This window comes from Grammomys surdaster, unplaced genomic scaffold, assembly GCF_004785775.1.
Source record: "Grammomys surdaster isolate TR1022 unplaced genomic scaffold, NIH_TR_1.0 126271, whole genome shotgun sequence".
In the NCBI taxonomy this organism is placed as follows: domain Eukaryota; kingdom Metazoa; phylum Chordata; class Mammalia; order Rodentia; family Muridae; genus Grammomys; species Grammomys surdaster.
This window is the reverse complement of record NW_021621071.1, coordinates 9483279-9508700: the sequence shown is the minus strand read 5'-3', so window position 1 is coordinate 9508700 and position 25422 is coordinate 9483279. Positions and strand designations below refer to the sequence as shown.

Below are 25422 nucleotides of genomic sequence, written 5' to 3'. Positions count from 1 at the left end.
GCAATTTTACAACTGTCCTGGTAAAAGGCTCATGAGATTTGAGGAATTAATAAACAATTATTCCATGGACTGAACAGCTGTGCAGGTCCAGAAGCCACCAGCTGCATTTAGCATCTCTTCCACAGAAAGGACAGTCATGCACACTTGACTTCTCTTGACCAGATAATCAGCATGCAAAATGACGGCTTCCCGTAATAACTTCAGCACCAGACCCAGACACATCTGCTTTTCTGCAAGAATGAAGTCATTAAAAAAAAAAAAAATCACACAAGCTCCCCCCCCACAAACACACACACAATTTCACCACAAACCCAGCAAGGATAAACCAGCACAGACCTGGGGAGTCTACCTATACAGAGAGATCTGTACAGATTTCTCTGAGTTCTTTGTTGCCCGACAATAAACTGTAAAAAGGCAGTCATATTTGAAAGTAAAAACCATTCAGCTGTGGTTCTGGGCTGCGGAAGCAGACACACTGCGAAGGAGGAAAAAAGTACCGTACCTTTGGTAAGTCGCCTTAGAATTTGACAGCGGCATTTAAAAGAGACAGCTATCATTCTTGCTCCCTGCTCTCTGGCAAAGTGTACACGGGGCTGCTCGGGTGGCTGCGGCGGCGAGCAGCAGCATATGAATTCCTTGCGCACATACCAGGAGAAAGGTAGTCCCAGTGGGGAGTGACAAAGCTTAATTCCTCTTGGCTGATGCAGAGGTCCCGCTACATGTCATCGGGCAGAGCTGTGCCTTTCACTACTACTACCACCGCTGCCCGTCCGTCACAGCCTCCTCCCCCTGCTCCATCTCAATGGCTTATAAAGTAAGGCTGTTTCGTAGCAACAAAGCAGCAGAGAGGAGACATAAGAGGAAGCGGGGACAAGGCTGGGAGAGGAGCCATTCCATAAATCTCACACTAAGCACTGTGCAAGGCATTCTGTTTCAGGGTAAGGCTGTGCATTCTAGTCAGTGCAGGTCCCTCTGCCCCTTGCTTCTCAGCTGTGGGTCTCATGTCACGGGAAAGGCGAACGATGCCTGCACTCTGACTTTACGAAGAGATGTGTGTATCATCTGCTACATTCTCTCAGCGGTGGCTTACAAGGAGGGAACTGGGCACCCTATGCTGAGATCTGGGACAGCATGGTAGTTTTGGCTAGGGATAAGAGGCAGACCTCTCTGATCTACTGGGGAAAGATCGGTTTGGCACTTTTCAAATACCTAAGCATCAAGGCAGTGCTGGGTTGTGGATGGGATTGCAGAGAGACCGAGAGAAGGAGCTCCGGGAGTGTGGAGAGCAGAACAGATGGGGTTCAAGTCCTTTAACCACTCAAGGAAAAAAAATGCCTTGGCAGGAGAGCCACTCAGTCAAGACTGTTTCTAAAGATACCAGGAATAAAAGCAAACAGGGCCAAGTATTTCTATTTTTAATGAACCTTATTGTACTCTTTCCCCAAACAGCCCTCCCGAAGCCAGTCTCTCTCGACACGCAAATCTGAAGTGCTTCGCATCACCACAGCAGATATGGCCTGGGATCCCATCCTGGGAGGAGGAAATGAACAAACCCTTCACAGCCCCATTCACAAACTGACAAGAAGCGGAGCCTACATCTTCGTCTGTCAGCACCAGCCCACTCAGGACACAGTCACCAGAACCTGACATCTGCTGTGGGATCTCCGTCACAAGCGAGACATCTCTCATGGGAGCTAACACAGACATGGGGTGGGGAGACGCAGATGGGTGGTAAGAAACAGCCAGCAAAAGCCAGCCGCTCGCTCTGGAGGAAAGACACCTGAGTGCTTGAGCTGCTTCCTTAGTATTTCCAGGGATATGAATTCGTCATCTAATGTATTTTCTACTCCTGTGTTATTTTTTTCCCCAAAATAAGTCTTTTAAAGGCTAGTGAGAAAATGTGTGAGACCAGGCAACCGGAGATCCTTCCTCAGGGTCAATATGGTAGAAAGAAAAAAAAACCTCATCCTGAGGGTTGTCATCTGACCCCCACATGTACACACACACACACACACACACCCCACATATACTCACACACATATATACATACACATACACAATATACACGCTCACACACCACATACACTCACTCTTACACAATACACACACACACCATACACACTCGCACATGTATACACACATATATACTCACACACATACACAATACACACACACACACCACATACACTTACCCATACCCACACTCTTATACCTACAATAGACACACACTCACATATTATATACACTCACACACATACATACACAATACACACTCACACAGATATATACATACACACTCACATACACAATACACACGCTCACACCACACACACACACACATTTAAAAATATGAAAAGTCTTTCCAGCTGGATTCTAAAATAGCTTCTACTATTTCAAGCCCTGTGGTAGCATCTTCTCTTCATTCATAAATCTTGTATCATCTTAAGCAATTTCCAGTCATCAACAGGGAATGTAGATACTTGCCCTTTGGAGTCCAACAGAAAAATAACCTGTGTGCAAAACACAGGGGCCATTAGGCACATCTGCATGAAAGGCTTTTGAAAAGAATGGAATTCCCTTATCAAGGATGGTCTACCTGGAGCCATTGGCCATCATTAAGCAGTGGGATTGACAGTATTAAATGGATTGTCAGAGTCCTACGTTTTAAATAGCTCCAATACCATCATTTTAAAAAGAATGACATTCTTTATCACTTTTTCCCCCTTTTAGTCCATCTCTGGAAATATTTTAGCCTCCCTGGTATTCTTTTTCTTCTAAATAGAAATAAACTTAGTTGCCAGAGGCTTGGATTATTGCTTAATGTGAAGTGAATATTTATAGCTATGTCGTTTCGCAATCCTTTCCTGAATCTAATAACACCTTTTCTGAAATCCAGGGCCTCAGAATATGCAGCTGTCAAATAGTATTAATACCACCTTACTTGGGGAGCATTACTTCTCTGGTCGCTTTCATTAATGTCTATTGCTTTAAATCTCAAAACCTTACAGGAATCTCGCCTCTCTCCTACCATGCAGCCTCAGATCGAATTTGCTCTTTTAAAGCCAGGATCATCAAATATTTCTGCTTTCACTAGGATGCCCAGTTTTTTGTTTTGTTTGTTTGTTTGTTTGTTTCATTTTGAAGCCCTGTTTTCTGGTCCTGAGAAAGAGCTTCAGAACTGTTAAAATATTCTGTTTCCCTAGCAGGAGACATAACTCATCCTATAGCACTCTGAAAGGCTCCTGAGAGTCCACACTAAGGGCTATCTTTTCTCTTTGGATTTTGTGAAGCTAATCTTAGCAGCTCTCTCAGGTTCCTCTCCAGATATGAGCCCCTTGAGAAAGGCCTTTCCTGGATGTAAGGAAATCTCCCAGGTGGTCCACCTGTCCTTACCCTAGGTCCTCCAGTTGCCAGATATTTCCTAGGCCAGTACATCTACCTAAGTTAGACACTGTGTCTTTTCTGCCTGATACAAACTGAGCCTTGGATATGAAACTCTGACATCAGCAGAAAGCCTTTCCAAGATGTACCTCCTCCACCTCACAGCTTACTGACTTGTGGGCCAGAGGTCTCACATCTGGCGGCCATCATCCACAGCTTCCTGTCAGGAGCCCTCTGGACAGAGTGGCCCACGTTTCTTGCATGCAAGTTTAATATAACCATCCATCTTTGGGCCCTGTAAGCACTCCCTGCCACCTGGAATGGCTCAACCTTATAGGTAGCTTGTATATCACAACACACCCACTGAAGGGCACCAAGTAGTGACTAAAAAATTACAAAGTCAAAACGGTATCAAATGTGTGTCCGATGACGGCTTAGAACAATTGGGAGAGCAGTTTGTCAGTGTAGGAGTGCTAGCTTCCTTTAAAACGACAAATGAACACACAAACCCCCAAAATCTAAAATCATGACCTTGTTGGATCTGGAGTAGATTAGTCCTTTGGGATGATAACTTGTTTCAGGGTTTCTTTAAACGTAGGTTTCCTTAAGGCCTGATGCAAGGGTATTATGTTTACACAGAATTTAATGTATTGTTGGGGTGGCTCTGTTCAGGTTTTTGTTTCAGGTACAGACTGGTTCTCAGGAAGATGACTCAACTGGTGTGTATGTAAGATCAAGAAGAACTGGCTATTTGCACCCCTGCCTTCGTAGATCCCCACAGATGGGACCTAGAGTTTGCTTGTGACAGGCAAGCAATCTTTTCTCAAGTGACATCCCCAGCCCTGGTAGTCTTTCTATTGTACCTTTCTTACTAGTTCCTCTACACTGACAGAAAATGTGAGGACCTCTGCTCTGAGAGGTCTCATCCTGCAGCAGATGGAAACAGATACAGAGACCCATAGGCAAAAATCAGGCAGAACCAAGGTGGAGGCAGCCAGGGGTGGAGGGAGGCTGTGCTGGCTGGTTTTGTGTGTCAACTTGACACAGCTGGAGTTATCATTGAGAAAGGAACCTGCCTTGAAGAAAAGCCTCCATGAGATCCAGCTGTAAAGGCATTTTCTCAATTAGTGATGAAGGGTGAGAGGGCCGGTTGTGAGTGGTGCCATCCCTGGGCTGGTAGTCTTGGGTTCTATAAGAAAGCAAGCTGAGCAAGTAAGGGGAAGCAAGCCAGTAAGTAACACCCCTCCATGGTCTCTGCATCAGCTCCTGCTTCCTGACCTGCTTGAGTTTCAGTCCTGACTTCCTTTGGTGATGAACAGCAATGTGGAAATGTAAGCTGAATAAATCCTTTCCTCCCCAACTTGCTTCTTGGTCACGATGTTTGTGCAGGAATAGAAACCCTGACTGAGACAGAGGGTCTTGTGAGTTGGGGATAGAATTGATCAAGTTGGATGGGTCAAGCACACCACGGGAAGACTTACAGAGTCAACTAATCTGGGCCCATGGGGGTTCACAGAGACTGAACCACCAAGCAAAGAGCATGCAAGGCCTGAACCTATACCCTCCCTTCCAACTACCCCATTTGTAGCAGATGTGCGGCTTGGTCTTCATATGGGTTCCCTAACAACTGTAGGGGGGGCTGTCCTGTCTCTGACTCTTTTTTGCCTGACATTGGGTCCCCTCCCCCCTACCTGGACTTCCTGGTTAGATCTCAGTGGGAAAGGAGGATTAAATGTCCCAGGGTGGGGTAGTATGGGGTGGGGGTGGGGGTGGGGGTGGGGGTGGGGGTGGGGGTGGAGCTTCCCCTTCTCCTCAGAGAAGGGGAGGGAGTAATGAGTGTACAGCCTTGTAAAGGTGGGGACTGGGAGGAGAGGAGGAGGGGCTGTGATTGGGATGTAATATGAATAAAAAAGTTAATTAGGGAAAAGATGTGAGGAACCTTTAAGAACAGCTACACATTACAACCAGCAGGGGGCGCCAAAGGACTGTCCCTCTCAGCCCTTCTGGCACCCACCCCTCCTCCCCACACTCAAGTCATCTACAGCAAGGCTAATGAATGTGTGTGTGGAAATACTGTGACCACAGCCACAACGGGAGGTCAGTGAGACAGATAATTTCTGGGAGATCGAGTGTTTACCACAGCCATCCCTTCAGACTGGCTGATATCTTTTGTCATGCTATTTTAAACGATTTTAATAGTACCGATTTTATAAGTTGAGACAGGAGGTGATAGGTAAAAATCAAAAGAAGACAAGACCTCCAGGCTTGCTTGAGGACTCCAGTGTTCTTAAAATTAAAGAGACCGCCGCACACCAGGATGTGGACGCAGACACCTCATTTGTTTTGTTTAATTCCCTTTCTGTGTTTTCTTTCACTGTGTTCATTTCTCTATATCAAAATAATTTTTTCGTTTTCGTGGAGTCTTTTGATTATTAACAAGAAAAGGTCTTTGCAAATCTCAACTTCCTTTCCATATACATATACCTGGAATATTGTTGTAAAAATTAAAAATTAAATTGGAATGAAGAGATCAATAACAGATAAATACCTCGTCCTTTGATATGAGAATCAGGGTGATTGAAAAAAATGACAATTTCATTACAATTCTCTCCTTCCTTTCAAGTGATTTCATACGGCTGTGAGAAGACACAATTGGTAGTTCTTGTTTGCTTACTAACAATTGTCTTTTGTATTCTTTGAAGGCAATTGCCTCAAAATGCCCAAATCATTTAGCATTTTCTTTAACAGCAAAGGACATGCTGAACTGGCTCATATTGAGTATACTGATTATTTTTCCCCACAGTTAATAATGGTGGCTCCATAAGGATACCCTTTAAAGAGTATTATTCAGACAAGCTATATTTCAAAATAAAAGTCCCAATAGCCAGTCCTTGAGTTACCTGCTCGCCTGGGCCAGACTCTTATGCCCTTCACTGTGCCAAAGGAAGAAGGTTGACTCCACTTAACAGGAGGAGGTTGGAAACTCTAGAGTAAGAACTGCACAAGCTTGTCTGCTCAGAGCATGTGGCAGGACATGTTCAGCAATGTGATACGTGCTAATTAGGGATGGCAACAGGAGAGGAGCTATGCCTGAGGGTAACACCCCTTTGATGGTCCAGGAGGGACAAAGAACAGCCAGAAGGGTTCTGTTGGCTGCATCACCTTGGGAGCTTCACTTCTTTCTGCTCTGTGTTTTGAAGGTATCAGGTGAAAGGCTGTGTCAATGACCAGCTTCCCTTGTCTTCTCAGGTACAGAGAACAGCGCTGGACCTTATAACTGCCATGCATTCTGTAGAAATAAAACTACTCAGTCTGGCATCTGGTCACAGAACACATTCTTCCCTATGGCTTGGTGTGATGAGATGGATTATTTCATCAGACAAAGCACAGGGAAGTGCCGAGTGGAATTAACAAGAACGGTCCTTCCTCTTCTTTCTCCTACCCTTAGATGGTAGATGTTTTTCCACAACTTGTTTCCTAACGATGAAGCTGCCTTCTTCCTCAATTGATCTACTCTCGGGCTCTGGAAACGGAGCTTCTATTTTTACTTTCAAATACTGCTCGTCAGCCCAAATTTGCTTTTCTATCCTGAAACCGTTTTCCTTGATTCCCGACGACTCCAGCATCTGTGGGTACCCGTCTTAGTCATCTCAAATTATACTTAATCACATTGAGCTTCTTATTGGTTCCTTAGCAGGATACCTGCTTTCCTATATGATGTCATTATGACATCATCACCATCTCCCTCCATAGGCAACTTATAGGGTTTATTTAAACCCCTCTGCCTTACTTAGGGTTACTATCGCTGGGATGAAACACCATGACAAAAGGAAGTCAGGACAGGAGCTTGAACAGAGCAGGAACCTAGAGGCAGGAGCTGACACAGAGGCCATGGAGGAGTGTTACTTACTGGCTTGCTCCTCGTGGTTTGTTCAGCCCGCTTTCTTAGAGAACCCAGGACCATCAACCCAGGAATGGCCCCACCCGTAATGGGCTGGGCCCTACCACATGAGTCACTAATTAAGAAGATGCCTTACAGCTGGGTCTTATGGAGGCATTTTCTCAACTGTAGCTCCTTCCTCTCCAGTGACACTAGTTTGTGTCAAGTAAACATAAAACTAACCAACAAATCATCAGAACATATTCCATTTATGACTGCCAAAATCCTAGGCCAACATCATGTACAGCTACTAGATAGCTGAACTAACTCTCTCTCTCTCTCTCTCTCTCTCTCTCTCTCTCTCTCTCTCTCTCTCTCCCCCCCTCTCTCAGAACAGGTGGATTGCTTTGTTCAGCAACTGCCTTACTCTAGTGCCCAGTGCACTTGCCGTGAATTGGAGATAACCCTCCTATCTCAGGGTACAATTAGTGACCCACGCTTATCATAATTTTTTAATAAGTATCTACGCTGCTATTTGAAGGGAACACAACTCTTCGAATCTTGCAATAATACTCAAAATTCATCTCTTCTGCTCGCTCTGGGCTAAGCTAGAAGATGGTTCCACATAAGCAATCTCACTTATTTGGAGGTGGTACCACAGCCTGAGTTGTGCTCCATGCTGTGATCTACAGTGTACAGCTCACTTGGCCAATAAGCACAGTTTTGAGGGATAAAGAGAAGGACAAGATTATTTTCTTAAGAATTAAATCCCTGTAAAAAGATAAACAAGAAAACATAGACAAAACCTGGCCTGTGGATTTTCTGCAAGCTCAGACTATGGTGGTGGCCTTGTGTCCCAGTAAGAAGGCAGGAAACACGCCTGGTTACACTACCGAGCCAAAGGAGCAGGGCTGTGTGCAGGGAAACCAGGCCAGGTCAGGTGGGATCTCCAAAAGAGAATTCGATGCGGCAGTTCCGTCAGGTCCTGCTTTCCTCTCAGCCAACAGACAGCCGTCCCCTGCATGTTCTTTCCATGCCACTAAACACCATCTACCAGTCTACTTAAATAATTGAGTAGTTTATAGCTCCTCTCCCCTCCTCAACAAGGTTTTGCTTATGCTTTAATAGGGGAATGACATTTGGGGGAGGGGACTTGTCTGCCTTGTTCATTACCTACCCTAGCTAATCACGTAGAGTTCACGTTTGTTTTTATTAATAAGTTACTGGGGGCTTCCTTTGTATCGGCCTGTCTCTGCAGGCATTGTTTCTGAAGCTTGTACATAAAAGATAAAGTAGAGAAATTACATTAAACGCCAAACAGACCCCTCCCGAGTTGAGAAGAAAGTCCAGGTGACTTGCATGTTTGTCGGGGGAAAGGGAAGAATGAGGCACCCTGAGTGGCCTGCAGATTTATTTCTGGTGCTTCCGACAAGATGATTCATACAGACTCTTGTCATTTCTGACTATGAGGACACACACAGCCTGGCTTGTTTTGCACTTCTCTGAGGCAGCAAGAGCACCCAAGAGAAAGGCAACATTCAGAACAGATGTGAAAATGCAGAGACTTCTCCGGCTAGGCTCTGGGTGAAGGAAGACACAAACACACAAACATCCTCAGTGCAGGGTCTCCCTAGCATGTCTACTCCTGGTCTGTCAAGGAGGTGATGCAATGCCACAGTAATGGACCAGCTGCTTCCAGACTTTTGGTATCTAGCAGCACATGAACAAACAAACCACTTAGTCATCCCAACCGCAACAAAGTATTTTAACCATAGCCATAGCCCAACTGGCACTCTTGCTACCTTGTAGCTACCAGGATGATTTGTATCCTGGGGTCCAGGGATTAAGCTGTCCTCAATCGGAATGCACAGGCTGAGAGGAATCACAAGGAGCCTGCTGATTTCACTCAGAAGACGTTAAGAATGCCTACAGGTAGGTCAGAATCTAAAACTTTAAATAAAGACAGGAACAGTAGGTCTCGGTACAGTTACTGTTTCTGATACACTGAAGTGCACAGACTGCATTGTTCCTTAGAGCAATGTAAATCATGGGTCATTAAGACACATGTAATTAGGAGGCAAACGTTTAATCGCAACTGATGGCAACGAAGGGAGAGACCATGAATCAGGAAAGTCAACTGCAGAAAATAAGAGGCGGCGATGAGAAAGAACCTAAGGATTCGGAGTCAGGTTCCTAATACCTTCTTTGCGTCGGCCATCATGACGAAAACTGCATAAATGAGGGTGACTGATATCTGAACCCAGAACACTAGATGCAGATTCATGAATTCGTAAGATGTGTATCATCCACCCCCCATCTCCTCTTTAAAGACAAACAGTGCTTTGATTTAGTTTGTGGATCTACTCTGGTAGAGACTGGATCCCCGCTGTCCCCAAATCTCCATCATTAGGCCTGACCAAGGAGAGAGAATCAGCTGTTAGGCACAGCAATAGGCAATGCCTATAAGCCAGGCGGTTTACATGCACCCCCAGAACTCCTGTTAGAAGTCTCAAAAAGATGGTCTCATGTCAGGGGGGTGTCTTGGTTAGGTTTCTATTGCTCTGAAGAGACACCACAATCATGGCAACTCTTATGAAGAAAAACATTTCAGTGGGGCTGGCTTACAGTTCAGAGGTTCAGTCCACTATTGTCACGGTGGGAAACAGCGGCATGCAGGCAGACGTGGTATTGGAGAGGCAACTGAGAGTTTTACATCTTTGTCTGCAGACAGTTGGAAGAGACTGTGGCACACTTCCTCCAACAAGGCCACACCTACTTCAACAAGGCCATACCAACTTCAACAAGGCCACACCTACTTCAACAAGGCCACAACTCCTAATAGTGCCACTCCCTATGGGCCTATGGGGGATGTTTTTACTCAAAGCCCCACACTGGAAAGGGCAGGGTAGGAGGCTGGAGTTGTAGTCTTGTCAGCATTTGGAAGAAGTTGGCTTTGAGTCATACCAGGACAGAGGCCACCACAGTTATCCTATGGATATGAATTGTTCCAGAAAAGAATTCATGTACTGAAGCTATGGTACCCAGCTGGCATTGCCGCTGAGGGGTGATCTAATAATGAAGGCCCCGACAACCCAATGGACAGCCTTATCTGTTGACATCATACTTCCATGGCATAAGTGGGAGATGGCAGACACTTGGAAGTAGAACCTCGTGGAGGAAGTAGATCTGAGGGAGTGCTCTTGAAGAATATACCTTCTCCTATCTCTCCTTGCTTGCTAGCTATTGTATGGTGAGCATCAATGCTCAACTCTATTCTCCAGTGAGCCCTGTATTTCATGTTACTCTTCATAATCACAGGCCAGGAAAGTGTAATACAAAGTAAATCTTTACTCCCTTATGGTGTTGCTGTTTTTTTTTTTCATAGCAATGAACCACTAACTAATACAGTATTGTGTTAGTATGTACATGTGTATTCATAGGTGTGTTAAAGGCTTCAGAGTTAGTTGTGTAAGATGCATAGGATCACAACCAAGGAAAGCGAATACCTTTCTCCTGTGCCTCTCTCAGAAGAAATCTTCACTTAGTCAAGTTGCAAAGGATTCTATGAGCCGTTTCTTGTGTTTCTGAGTTCATTATCAGAACTTGAAGGTCACCTCTCCTTCACTTGAAACAGTGGTGCCCATATATTTCACCTTTATTTTCATAAAAATAACTTGAACTGCCCCTTGGAGATGTTCTGTGAACACTTTCATCACTGATCACTGCCCAAGGAAACAAACAAACAAAAAAAGATGGATTTCAGCCCTCTCCCAATGCCTAAAGGGGAAAACCTGAGATGCTCATAAAAACAGAAAAGATGAAGGAGTGAGGGAAAGAGACAAGCAGTTAAATGAGGGAAAAATTCTAAATGGAGGCTTCCCCCTGTCCTCAGGTATCTGAGTAAGTAATCATGTGAGGCACTTCAAGGCAGCAAGCCCAGGGCCATCTTGTGTACTGGGTGCTCATTGGACTGGGCAGCCACTGGAGGGCAGCTGAGCCTTGGAAGGAGTCAAAGGCTTAGGCTCCGGGATGTGATCTCACCAGATGGCCAAAGGCTGCTAGACTTCTGGACATGGTCTAAGCTATGTTCTCATTCTAATGTAGGGGGATTAACCTGTAGGAGGGCCCCTCCAAGTGCTTCTATAGCTGGGACAAAGCCTATGTCAGCAGCAGCACATAAGTTCTAAAGAGAATCTCAGTGGTGGGACTAGACACAGGTCACAGCCAAGATCCACAGGTGAAAGAGGAAGGGAGGAGGGGCCAAAGTTGATGGTGATGATGATTATGACGACAACAACAACAACAATAATAAAAAAGCTGGTGAGATGGAGGAACTTTGAATTCTGAAAGTTACCAATGCCAGTACTGTCACCATCACCGGCATGGCTTGCCCTCACATTTCAGGTCTTGAACACTGAGCAAGGGCTAAGTAACCCAGTTTCTCATTGAATTCTCATGGAATAGCTTCCTGACAAAGGCTCTAGGTGTAGTAAGGTAAAATTGGTAACCAAAAAAAAAAAAAAAAGGTATGGGTTCAAAATGAGTAGCAAGGAGAGTCGACTGACATGTGTGGTGTGAAATGATTAGCAGGATGGAGTGACACACCCTCAATGTTCCTGGTTACCTCAGATGATTAAGATGCACCCTCCGCACAGTGCAGTGGAATCTGCTATCACCACTAGGTCATCGTACAGCTCTCTGGAGCTTGGTCCTCTTGGGCTTCTGCCCTCTATCCAACATCACCTTTATCTTCCAAACTCAGAGACCCACTGGTGTGCTTCCTGCTGCTATGACTTTGATTGTTGTTGGTTAAATGCCACAGATGCACAGTAGGGTCACTGAGTATTTGTCTTTTTAAATCTGCCTCCTTTTACTCCCTGTAAAAGTCTGAACAATGGGTGCATTACAAAGACCCAAGTGTCAAAGACCCAGTCCCCAAGATGGCAATAGCAAAAGTTTGGAGACTTCTATGAGGTAAGGCTTTGTGGGAGATGCTCTGGTCACTGGGTGTGTGCCCTCCAATGCAGTCAGACACGGCCCCAGTCTATCCGTCTCTCTGTTCCATGGCTCATGACTGGAGTGTTTTTGCTCTATCACACGCTCGTGGCTTTTCCTTCCTCCATGTTTTTCTTTATTTATTTGGATTATTGGAGACCAAACCTAGGGTCTTCTAGATGGCATGCAAGTGTGCTCTACCACTGAGCTGTACTACCTGATGCCAGACTCAGAACACTGGGGGCAAACGGTCACATGCAAGAATATCCAAAAGCTGCTGAAGTAAACTTTTTCTTGTTATACATCGATGATTATATCAGCTAAGTCATTATAGTCACAGAGAACTTGGCATAATGTCCTTCAGACTCACCCATGCCAAGAAAGTACCGGGCATCTCTTCTTTGAGGCTGTGATTCCCAGTATACAGTGCATCTTTCTCATGAGATCACCACTGATGGACACGTAGGCTGATTCCACTTCCTGCCTCTCGTCAATAATGTTGCAATGGACAAGCCAATGGGGAGTCTATCCCACTGATTTCTTTGTCCATGTGGTTTAGATATGGGATTGCCAGATCGCATGGTTATTTGGGACCTTCTACGCTATTTTGAATAATGATACCATTTTTCCATTCCCACCTACCGTGTCAAGGGTTCTTTCCCCCACATTCCTGTCGTTCTCTGAACTAGGTTTTTGAGGGACATTCAGGAGCTTGCTTAATCCAAATGGACTCCCAGAAGGATGAGATATTGTGCCCAGGCACAGGCTAATGAAAACCACCAGCCCTACACCCACTCCTTACAGGAAGAGACACAAAACCGGTGAGCTGTGAACAGAGTTGCAAAGTAATGGCCCAATTTACCTTTGAAATATAATAAAATGTCTTTTAACTGGGAAATTAGAGACTTTCTTGGCGTAATCCACAGCTCAGGACAGCTCTGGAGTAAATTCACACCCTGTCCTTCCGGCCCCCACTCTCCTTTGGTGTTCCATTATCAGTCTCTACTGGGATTTCAGCATTAGTGCTCACAGACAGAATTGGAAATAACAGCATTCTGCAAATCCCTGCGCGGTTCTGTCCTCATCTCCTTCTCCCCCATCACGCGCAGATTCCTTGGTGCTGTCGCAGATTAAAGGTAATTCACGGTCATTACTGGTGTCATTCATCACCTTCCCTGTGCGTTTCTTTTGTGCAAATCTTTAGGAAGCCTCGCTCATTTGAGGAAGTTCAGACTCTGAGTGGAGAATGAAGCTGTGGCTATTTTTCTTCTTTTTCTTTTATCCGGGCAGTACTTCTAGGTGTTTCTTAGGATACGGCCCCTTCGACTGCTGTGATGATGACAGTCAGGGCCAAGCTTGTCGGGAGACAAAAGACAAGGCCATCTATCACCATTATTTGGAGATCTCATCTAGCAAAGGATTTATGATCTGCTGGGTTCAGAGGAGATTAAAAGAAAGCAAAATGGAGATTGAATAAAGCATGTCTGCTGTTGTGTGAAGACAAGAGGGATTTCCGGGGGGCCCAAGGTTACTAGCACGCAGCCAGAGGTGCTACATGACACAGGACACCGTGCCACACCATCGTGGACGGGGAGAGTTGCAGACTGCTAAGTGTCATGGATGTGTCATTTGAAGAGCAGCCCACCTCCAGAGCATCTGATGTGGACAGGAGGGAGGGGCATGCATACAGAGCTGTGGAACCAGACTCTAATAGTCAACAAGCTATCATATAAGCCAGACACAGTGACAGCTTCCTCCCTCAGCCTCTCTAGTTCTTCATGAAGTAATTGTTAAGATATTAAGTCAAGATGTAAACCTAGACATCCCCCCCATTAGAAAGCAATCAACATTCAGTAAATGCTAGGTTTGCCCCCACAAAACCCATCAGTGACCTACCTCATTGAATTGGTAAGAAGGGTAGAGAAGTTACTAAGAATATTTACAATAGCCTCAGTACAGAGGAGATGCTAGGGTGTGACTCATTACCACACACGTTGCCATGTCAACAACAGCATCTCTCTAGTCGTCATAGCTGCTATAGAGAGCCAGATCTTGAACTTGACCCGGCAAAGCGTCTGTCTTAACTAGTTATCAGACTGGTGGCTTAAGGGACACTTGTAACCTATAAATGCTATGGTTTCACCTGAGTGGAATGTAGCAATGACTTAGCTGCATAGTTAACAACTTGCAGTTCTTTTAAATGACGCACACGTGGCTTGTCTTACAAAATCACAAGCTCACCTCGCGTAGCGCCTACAGTTTTGGACGGTGACTCCCAGGGGGATTGAACAGAACCTACCTCTTCCAAATGTGGGCCAAATATGTCCCAGTTTTCCCCAGTGACTTAGCAGGTTTGTTACAGTCACTGTAACTTGTCTGGATCCTAAAGGGACTTAAGATTCTTGTCTTCTTTCTACAAATTTCTTATAGGCTTCCTCGGGTGATGTACTTCACAGATACAGTTTCTTTCTCTTACAATGGAGATACGCCGCTCCCCCAACTCCTTCCAGGACCACCCTCAAGCTACCCAGTGGAGCCATTTTTAAAAATCCACCAACTCCAATTTCTACTGCCCACATACACCTGGCTATGTGGCCTTCACCGGAAGGTGGTCCATCCACCTACGGCTGCAGCCTTGAAGAAAACTGATTTGCCCCCTTCAGCAATTATTACTTCCCCAATAGCTCCTGAGGTAGGGGGTGGGCGTTCAATGTCCTCTTCTCCTCTCTAGGCTGGATTTTTGTCTGGCTTGAGCCTGTACAGACCTAGCACACAATGCCTCAACTGCTCTGAACACACACGGGCAGCTGCCCCACTGTGTCCAGAAAACACTGTTTTCCTGTAGCCATCCACTGCTCTGATCTCCTTACAAGCTCCCTTACCCTTTTAGTGAATCTGCCAACCCTCACTAGAGAAGCTCCCTTTTGCAGTTGACAGTGATCCACACAGACACCCACAACTGCTCAAGGGACAGAGAGTCAGAGACTCTGCAGTGCTTAGCCTGAAGGAGACATCTTTGGTCTTACAACCTCTCCTCCCAAGGTACAGGTATCAATAGGGACGATAAGTGGAAAGAATGTAAGAGTCAGATGCAGTTTTTAAAGTTCCAAACAGGTCCAAGAGTCTGGCAAATGATGGAGGCACTCCTCCAGGTAAAACGCCCACACGCGAGCAGCCCTACTGTGTGCAGAACTTCCAAGAGAACCACAGGTTTGCTCAAAAAACCTTACATAAAATGCTTCTTGTTGGGCTGGAGAGATGGCTCAGTGGTTAAGAGCACTGACTACACTTCCAGAGGTCCTGAGCTCAAATCCCAGCAACCACATGGTGGCTCACAACCATCTGTAATGAGATCTGATGCCCTCTTCTGGTGTGTCTGAAGACAGCTACAGTGTATTCATATATAATAAATAAATAAATCAAAAAAAATGCTTCTTGTTTTATTGGTTTCGTGAGGGAAAAGGAAAGCCCATGCTTGCTCTTCCTCAGACTACATCTACGTCAGGGGGGTACCCGATTCATGAGTAAGTTATTCAGCTGTGGAAAATGAAAGGCTCTGATCAGAAGGATGCCTGATGATAAATGCAGAGGGTGATGACATGGCGGTCAAAGTCTACATATTTACAAACATTGTAAGTACTTATCGATTATTATCTCTGCCTAAACCCTCCTTAACTTCGTCACTTTTCCTCCACACAGGAAGGCCACTTCTAGCCTTGGTGGCACCACTGACAGCATTAGAGCAACATCCATTGTCAAGAGATTTTACTGCCATCTGCTGGGAGAAAAGCACCATGACTCACTACGTACTCAGTGGCTAAGAGGTGAATGACATCCCATCCATGGGCTCTATGATTTTTGCAGTGTCCGACCACTCCCAACACCCTGTGAGCTCTGAGCATCTCCACGAGGGGAAGCAACAGAATGCAGTTGCTATGAGCTTTGTTGTTTTGAAGAAAGAAAGAAATTTAAGAATTAATATTCATGACAGAATGGAGTCTCTGCGAATGAATTCTCCCCGCTCCCCCCCCACCCCCAGCATGCTTTAGTTTTCTGGTTGTGAAAGCCAGGCTTTGAATTCTATTCTGACATGACTGTGCTAGAAGGGCCATGGGCCGGCCTTGTCATAAATGTTTGATATGACTATGATTTCACTGCTACCAATATCTGGCAGAACCAGTTTCTTCGGCTGACAGTGAGGAAAACAGAGAATGCCTACCAGCAAGGCTTGTATTACTGGGGGAATGCACAATCAACAGCAGTATTAACTGCTGTTGACTCCGGAGGTGATATTAATTATTGATGCCGTTTCTGTGATCTCATGTTCTCCCCAATGCACAGAGACCTTGTTATTCTAGTTTCTGTCTTACAATCACCATTATTGAGATGTTTCTATATCACAGACATAGACCAGATTCTGAATCTGCAACTCTTTGAACAGGTACCCTGTGGCCAAGGGCGGAGCCAGCACCAGGCTTAAACTTCTTGAGATATTCTGGTTTTGCCCTTGAACTCTGCCTAATATCTCTCTGGATCCCGGAAATTTCATGGAGGGTTGTGGATGCTATGGTCTCAATGCCATAAGAGAAATGGAAATCTTAGAGTCAGGACAAATAGAATGGTTTCTTGGTCCTCTATCCACATCGCTGTCCTATCAACGTCTTGTTGATTTCAACAGGAGAAACGAAAGCTAAGAGAATTTGTTCCTGGAACCAGCTGAGTTGTCTGAATGGAGAAGGGCACAGGGCATGTGCAGAAGAACCTTACACCCCAGAGAGGACTCCGCTCAAACACAGCGCACAGTGCTGACACAGCACGCAACCTAAGCATTTTCTTCCTAGCATCTGTTTATACAAATTCTGACCAGGTGGCAAACTCTTCCCCTCTGCTCTCAAGCAACAGGATGCAGGACAGAGAACACCTGTTCCAAAACGGCACTGATTAGCTGCAAGTTGGCAGGGATGGCACGGGCTTAGGGCCACACGTGAGGAGAGGATCCTGCTGCCTTGTCAGCCCGGCTCTGCTCCCGATCTTGGCTCTAGTCCCTGTCTGTGGCTAATGGGATTGATATCCGGGCATATATCTGAAAGCTCTGGCTGGCAAGTGCGAGGTTATCTTATCCAAGGCCACTGCAGTGTCCCGATGCTATCTAAAAGCCAACGTTTCCAACTCGGAGTAAGGAGGTGCAGGTAGGAGCATGGTACTCTCCACTCTCACACAGCGTCTGGAAAAGCGTGTCACTCAGGTGACTGTGGATGCATACGTTAGTGAATGGGAGCCTTTCCTAATTTATACATGCAGGTTTGCTTTAAGAAGGTAACTATAACCAAGTTGGCACATGTTGGCTTGGAGGACTAGGAGCAAAACTCCAAGAGAAACTCAGGGGAGCAATAAATACTTAGGGACCCTGTGTAGGATGGAGGAGACAGAAGCTCCATGAAGATGGAACAGCGTGCAGCATGGGAATTGGAGATGGGATCTGAAGGGGAAAGACAGAGCTCAGAGAAGAAGGGATGGAAGAGATGAGTCACCATTGCTGTCAATGTGACAGAGCCAATGAGAAGCTGGTGTGTCATTGAAAAACCCCATCAGGACAGCATACTGCCGCACGAATGTTCTCTGCACTCCTTAAGGTGTCTCAGCCACGGTCCCTCAACCCGACAGGCGCGCACATTCTGGCCAGCCCTTTTAGTTTTCTAAGGATAGAGAACTCCCAAACAGAATGCTGTCATTTTAATACCTGCTTTCTGATCGACAGGCGAGCCGCCAGCCTAAACTAAAGCACGGATCCAAACGTGACTCACAACAATTAGGAGAAGAAAATTCTAGACTTGCTTTTTGTTACTTATAGACATAAAAGTCAGAGGCCAGCACGAACCTAAGTTAGAGATTAGAATATCGTCAGCTTGGTTAAGAGACTTAGAAAGTAACTATAGAATGGTACGGCTGAGGAAGGGATGTTCGGAAGCTTGCAACTAATGGAGTTTGGTGTGTGCTCGAAACTGCTCACAGAATGAAGGTCCCAGTGAATTTTCTCATGTCCCTGGTTCTTAAATCACACTCCCTGGAGGTTGCTCTGGGTTCTGCACGGCAACTCTGTAGCTCTGAACTGAAAGTGCCAACCTGCTGTGAACGTGAACACGAATGTGGGTCTAGTTTATTAAGCATGTGTTATGCTCTGTGAATGGACGGATGCGGGGATGAGGAATGGATCAATAAAAATACCAATGGAATGACTTGACCTTTAATCATCTCGAGCAGAAGGACCGGAACTTAAAAGACATATTTACTTTTATTTTATGTGTGCAAACATTGAGCCTGCTGGTGTATATGTGCAGCACATGTAGCTACCGCCAAATGAGACCAGAAAGGGGGAACCAGATCCCTGTGAACTGATGCTACAGGCAGTTATGTGCTACCACGAGGGTGCTGGGAACTAAACTCGGTCCTCTATATGAGTATTCTTAACTGTTAGGCCATCTCTCCTACCCTCAGGGACTGAATTTTAAAAAGTAAAAAGACAAAAAACAGGTTTTTCTTCCTCCCTCCCTTCATCCTATTTTCTTTGTATCAAGAGAAGAATTAAAAATAGCCATGGCCTTTTGCTGACTTCTGAGGGATGTGGAAAAGGATAAATACCTTTGGGTGTGTCAAGCTTCTGGAGTTCCTTGGGGGAGAAACTGCAGGTTTTAATGTCATAATAACAAGCTACTTGCAAGGCTGTTGCTGCTCTAAACAAACACTTGTGATGCCATCATGGATATCTTGAAACGGAGGTCGGAGCAGGTCATGTGCCTATTGGCAAACTTCCGCCAACTCGCCTGGCCCTTAGCCTGGTGCTTCTCTGGGGCTCAGTGTGGGCAAATACTGAATCTGAGTTTATTTGGGTTGAGTGGTTTGAGCTGGAGGTGTGATGTCTTCCTGCAGGGAACTGAGTAGGGGCAGGAATGACCCTCTGTCTATCCAAAGCCCTATGACTCTGTACCAGACTCCAGGAGAGAAGGCAGGAGGGAGAGAAAACAGTGGATACAGTGGATATTAAGTTTCCAAACCTGTTACACCTTTTTATTTTAAAGTAACACCACATTTCTCATGACTCCATGGGAAACATACTATTCTAATTAGAAAACACATATCAAGATCCCCATCTCAATAAAGAGAAGTGAAATAAAAATAAAAGCGTATTAATTCTCTCAATATTGATTCAGACAATATATCTAGATTTGCCTGTATTCTAGGTGTAGAAAAGACTTCCATATATACAGTTAAATACAAAATAGAATATCCTAAGTAATGTTTTCTGCAATACGTAAAATATTATTAGGCACCGAAAGAGAGAGAGAGAGAGAGAGAGAGAGAGAGAGAGAGAGAGAGAGAGAGATTGCTAAATGGGGCCTTGCACTCTCATGATATCTGTCAGATTTTTAAAAAATCATTATATTGCCATTGTGTACCTGGATTTGAGCACACACTGGAAAGAACACATCAGATATATGACAGACGTGAGCAAAGAAACGAAAAATGTAACTTCACATAAATTAGAAGCAGGCAGTACCTATGTACAATAGCGTTTTTAAATATATGAAGATTCCACATGCTTTTAAAGTATCAAATAAGAGAAGCTGCATTTATGCTGAGCCGTATTCTTAGTTCCATTCAGGACACCAACATTTAGAAGTCCCCTTATCTCTGGTTCTGCAAAGACTTAATCACTTCTTCCCACGATGGTTCTTTTTCAACTGTCTTCACTTTGTCAACTTGGACCAAAAATTGGTAGTGTCCTAAGCTAAATTTTAGGAAGCATTTTGTCCTCTAGGTGAGCCCATGTCCTCATTAGAATTGGGGAAAGAAAATTTATTAGTCAGTTTGCTTTTTGCTGTGACCAAACACTGGTCACAAAGCAGCTTAAAGAAGGAGAGGTTACTTTGGCTCAAGGTTGGAGAGGATACAGTCCTTTATGATAAAGAAGGCTTTGGAAGCAGGTGGCTCCATGGTGACCAGGAAACAGAGACTCTAGAGGGATGGTTCCTGGCTGGCTTTCTCCCTTTTCCCCCTTTTGATTCAGCCTGGGGCCCCAGGCCATGGCATGGTTCTACTCAGATTCAGGGCTGAGCTTTCCATCTCAATGAATCCTCTTTGGAAAAGCCCCCCACATGCGCATACACCCAAAGGTGTCCCTCATGAATACCCCAGGGACCCAAGCTGACAATCAGACTTAATCACCACAGGAAATACTCAAGCTTTGTTTTGGGGGAGCTGCTTTAATGTCTGATCACTGTTTCTCCACCCTTGGCTCTAGAATGTTGGGAGCCAACTCCTAGCCAAAAGTGGCTATCATCTTTGCAACCATCTCAAGCCACATACCCTGACAAGAGACTTGTTTTCAACAGCCTGCAACAGCTGAGCACACTCTGACAAACATCTTGTTACAATGTTTAGTGCTGCCAACAGCTAGGTGCACATGGTATCCATGGCTACAAGGCACGTGACATAGTGCCTTCAGTTGAGCTTGTCCACGAGGGCAAGTCACGTGATAAAGGACATAAATACCCAGGATTTCCTTTCTATAAAAGAGACTTGAAGAGACTTGACCAGACTCTGTCTTGTATCCATCTTTTGCGTCTCTCGCCCCTTTGTCCCCACTCTCTCTCTTGCTAGACCCTGACCTGTGGACAGGAGCAGCAGAACAGCCATTACAAAGTAGCAGAACGGGCCGTTACACTAGACCACTCTTCTACCTCATCCTACAGGACCTCAATCTGCATCTGACTTCTGAAGATGCTCAGGAAACCCAAGATGGGCTAGATAGACACACTACTCACGTCCTCTATTGGTACCATGATAAGCTTAGTTATTCACTTCTTTGAATATTTAAGGCACAGTATTTGGACTATGACCAGCTGGGGTGAGATCACAGACCATGTATTTCTACTGTGTGACTATGGCTACGTGCAGGTATGCCAGCAACATTGTAGCACCTATCTTTGAGTTGTTGAGGGTAGCTCTGAGCCCTTCGGGTAGCCCGGGAAATGGCAGCAGTTACATAATGATCACCCCCACCCCCTCTGTCTCTGTCTTGTCATAGTGTTGTCCCAGGGCCACATCACATTAGAGCACCATAAGTCTAAATAAGCCAGCTGTCCCTGATTCGGCAGCATTTCCCTAAGAATACCGAACATCGAGTACACAAAGATAAGAAGCCATCCTTACAGACTTGAAAGGAGTTGGGGAAAGGAGAGGAATATGATGAAAGTAGGTGGCTTGAAATTCCCAAAGAATTAACACAAATACTATTTCTGAAAGAAAAAAAAATAAGAAAGTATCTTTACTCTTAAGAATGTAAGTCCAGTGTCGATGGCAAACAGATGCTCACAGTGTTGAAGTGGAGAAAGGAAGTACTGATAACCACTGGGTGGTTTGATGGCATTTCGTTCTCCTGGTCCCAGACTAGGAACAATAAAGAGGTGTTACAGAAGGCAGATGATAAACACAATGTGCTTACTAGTTATTATGTGTGCTGGTGAAAGCCTTGGGCCAGACAGATCTGTGCTGTCTGTGCTTTAAGCTGCCCTCAACAACTGCAGCCCTTTGTGTAAAGCCTGCACCTGTAGGATAGAGGGTGTGAAGGAGTCCAAAGAGGAGGGGAGGGAGCTGAGTTTTGTTCATCATCCGAGATCTATTCATCCACCTCCTGAGAAAGGCAAGTTAGCAGGGTGGATGGGAAAGTATTTCCCTTCTCAGCCAAGGATGTCAGCACACATGATCAAGAGAAATAGTCCAGGCTCTGGGCAGAGTAGAGGAGACAGAGAAGGGCCCCTGAGGAGCTTCACAGGACAGACAGGAAAGATGGGAAGGAGAAAATGAAGGATGCTTTGGGCATCTCTGAAGGCAGAGAGAAGAGCCAAGGCCAGTCCTGTAAGCTTGGACAAAAGGTGCTTTGATGTGAAGAATTCAATGTGGAAGTGGCAAGACCCCAATTCTGGAGAGGTAGGCAAGAAAGGAGTGGGTATCCAGGGTGCCTGGGGCTGTATCCTTGGCAATGGGAAACATTAACAGCTGTGAGCAGTGTGTTTGTTTGGTCAGGTGCCTTCAAAGAGGAGAGGGGAGGTAAGTAATGAAGCTATTCTACTAACTCAGATGTAGACCGCAGGAACTTGAGTCAAGATTTCCATGTCAAAAAGCTTAAAAAGTGGATGGATTTGAGAAGTATTCTAGGGGGTCCCACAGCCTAATTGAGGAAATGCTTGCTGCTAATGGGGATGGGGCTGGAGCTCCTGCCTCTTTGGAGTTGTGCTGAAGCACCTATGTTCTGCTCAAGGTGTTACCATGTTCTAGGCACCATGCTATGTGCTTGAGCTACAGGTTCGTTCAAAGAGTAATCTCCTGGAGCAGGTAACTGTGAATTCTCTTTGGTAAAAAAGAAACTGAGGTACAGAGGGTGCGTGTCTATGAGAGTCCAGTGAGTAGCTGAGGATGGTTGAAAATCACATTTAGATAGCCTGACTCCCAAAACGTTTACAACTAACTAGCTAACTAACAAACTAACATAACTAGCTAACTAACCAACCAACTAACTACAGGTCTCCATGTGAGCCTGTGCTGGTACTCCTCAGTACCATTCCGTTGTGAAGACTGATACTCTGAGCTCTCCTGTATCCTTCCTTCTCTTTCTCTATCAATGCCTCTCCATCATTGCTGACTCTGAGGCTTTTCTATGGCACAGATCCTGAGCCACACACCTTAGTAACACATTTTTATCCTGTTTTACTTTGTCAAAAAGAAACATACAGACAAGACACAAGATCCAGACAATCCAGATGGAAAGACAGTACAAGGTAGACCTTTCTGGGATCATTTCTCCAAAGGCAGTTACTGTTATTTTATAAAACACTGAGCAAAAGAGATACAAGGTCAAGAAGCTACATATTATTTAGCTACATACTATTTAGCTCCATACAACATACTATTAGGCTAACAGAAGGACTCCCCATAATTCAAGTTGTTTTAAAAGTGTTGGCTTGTATCACTTGGGTACAATGATTTCCCATATTCAGCGAAATACCAGACACATAGTAGGTGTTCACTAACTACCCGCTGATTAATTGATGCTGATTAATTAAACCTTGACTCAATCCATACTCGATTAACGGACATGGTTCATTCATACCTTGAATAGAACCCCTTCACATCCCTTCTACATGGTTAGCTTTGCAATAGCATAGACTTAATTGGTCATATGTCTCTTTTTAGAACTCTGTAAAAGCAGCAGGGGAAAAGCTACTGTAATAGATGCTGACATTCTAGTAACAAAGTCACTAAAAAATCTAGTGCTAAAGCCATTTAAGTCTCATTGCGCTGGTCATGCAACACAAATTTAAGAAGTCTGGATATAAAGGACGGGAACAGATAACACAGAGCCCTCCTTCTGGCCCTAACAAGATATTATTTCTGTCACTCTACCTATTTGTGTGAGGCTATATACTCATATGATCCAAATCTTAAATGCTGGCTTTGCCCCATTCATAATAGAACATTAAAATGTGACCATCAGACACTTCTAACTCACTCTTCAGATGAATGAATCTCAAGCAACTTGTCAGCGAAAGACCAAGTGTTTCTTCATACCACAATGCAACAATGTTTCTATTTAATAATGCTGCAGAGTTACATTTTCTTCTTAGGATATGGCACCTCTTCTGCCGAATTAATTTCTTTTGTTCTTCTGACACTTTCCAGTCATGGCTTCAAATGCCTAGGGTTCTGCTTCCGGGGTAGTATGTTTTGATCTTTATTTGTAACGGCAGCAAAAGTTCTGTGAAAGAGCTCATGAGTGTTTCACGCCTTTTATAAACTCCAGGAAAACTTGCATTTCGGAGAAGGTACATATGCAGTTACTAGGAGAAGGGTTTCAGTGAAGTGGCCGGCGTAGAGATGGAACAATAAAGACAAGCTCAATTAATAATCACCATAACAAAGCAACGAGGAGGCAGTACGACGCACACGCATGACCCATTCAAAAATAAAGGACAGCGCAGGTGGCTGAAAAGGACAACTTCTTCCCTATACAAGCCAATGAATCATTCTGTTTAACAAGTGGACTAGGAGAGGTGAAAGGTCTCGGCTTAGATCAATAAAAAGTACGTTTGAAATTAAGAAGGAAAATAGTTAACAGTAAGTATCATCGTGAAAAATGATTTCAGAAAAGTTTTGTCGGCCTCCATTCCTTTACAAAGAGATACCATGAGATGAATGCAGTGTGACTGGGAATATCTGTAGCACTGTATCCTGTGTAGGCTGCGGAATAAACAAATCGTCTTATCATAGATGCTGTAGTGAGTGGGTTATTTCATTACATCGCAGGGTTGTGACTTCCTGGGCGCAGCAGGTAACAGTGTTGGAAGAAAGCAGAGACGTACTAGCTCGAGAACAGAGAGGAAAGAGGACCCGGAGGCATTCAGAGGCATAAGCAAAGACGGAGCAAACCGTGGATGTGGACGTCAACCTGAGCAGAACAAAGCTTGCCCCACAAAGCCGCATAAACACGCATGCATGCGGCGAAAGGACACCTGATGTCAAAGAAGAGCTGGCAGTTTAGAAAGCCTTCTAAGATAAGATTTAGAACCCGGACCTTATCGAGAAGGTGAGACACTACAGGAAGCTGTTAAGGTACAGAAGTGGCATGGGAATCCCTGTGAAGCCAGAATGGAGGATGACTGGGAGAAGGAGAGGAAGTGGTTCAGTCAGGAAATAGTTTCTGGGCTCCCGTGGTGAGGACCGTAACAGGGAGGGGTCAGCGGTGAGTAGGAGGGGAGTGGAGACTAGAGCAATCAGAACCGCAGGAGGACGGGCAGGACAGATGACGGACAGGACAGGTGACCAATAGACGTGAGAAAGGAAGATAGGAGACTCTAGTCTAGTAGGATGAAAGTTACTCGGGATTGTCAACGTGATTGGATGCAGATCCACCTAGCCAAGGATGCCTCTGAGCGTGTAGGTGGGCTCAATACTAGATTGGTCTAAGTGCAGAAGGAAGACCCATCCAGAAAGTCGGCAGTGCCACCCCTGGACTGTTGTCCTGGACTGATCAAAAGGAGACAACTAGTAAAACACCCAGATTCCTCTCTCTCTCTCTCTCTCTCTCTCTCTCTCTCTCTCTCTCTCTCTCT

General features: G+C 45.0%; 1 protein-coding gene across 10 annotated transcripts in view; it reads right to left on the bottom strand.

Annotated features, from left to right (window-relative positions):
- The window catches only part of Grip1 (glutamate receptor interacting protein 1), a 647269-nt gene that overhangs the window by 273061 nt on the left and 348786 nt on the right, over positions 1 to 25422 (bottom strand). For 5 of the 10 annotated variants that reach the window (XM_028759123.1, XM_028759122.1, XM_028759130.1 and 2 more), the window contains exon 1: positions 503 to 746. The exons of the other annotated variants lie outside the window; for them this stretch is intronic. In XM_028759123.1, the coding sequence (XP_028614956.1) occupies positions 503 to 557 (55 nt within the window). In that variant the 5' untranslated portion in view covers positions 558 to 746. Of the gene's footprint in view, positions 1 to 502; positions 747 to 25422 lie in introns of those variants that run through there. 10 annotated transcript variants of the gene reach the window in all.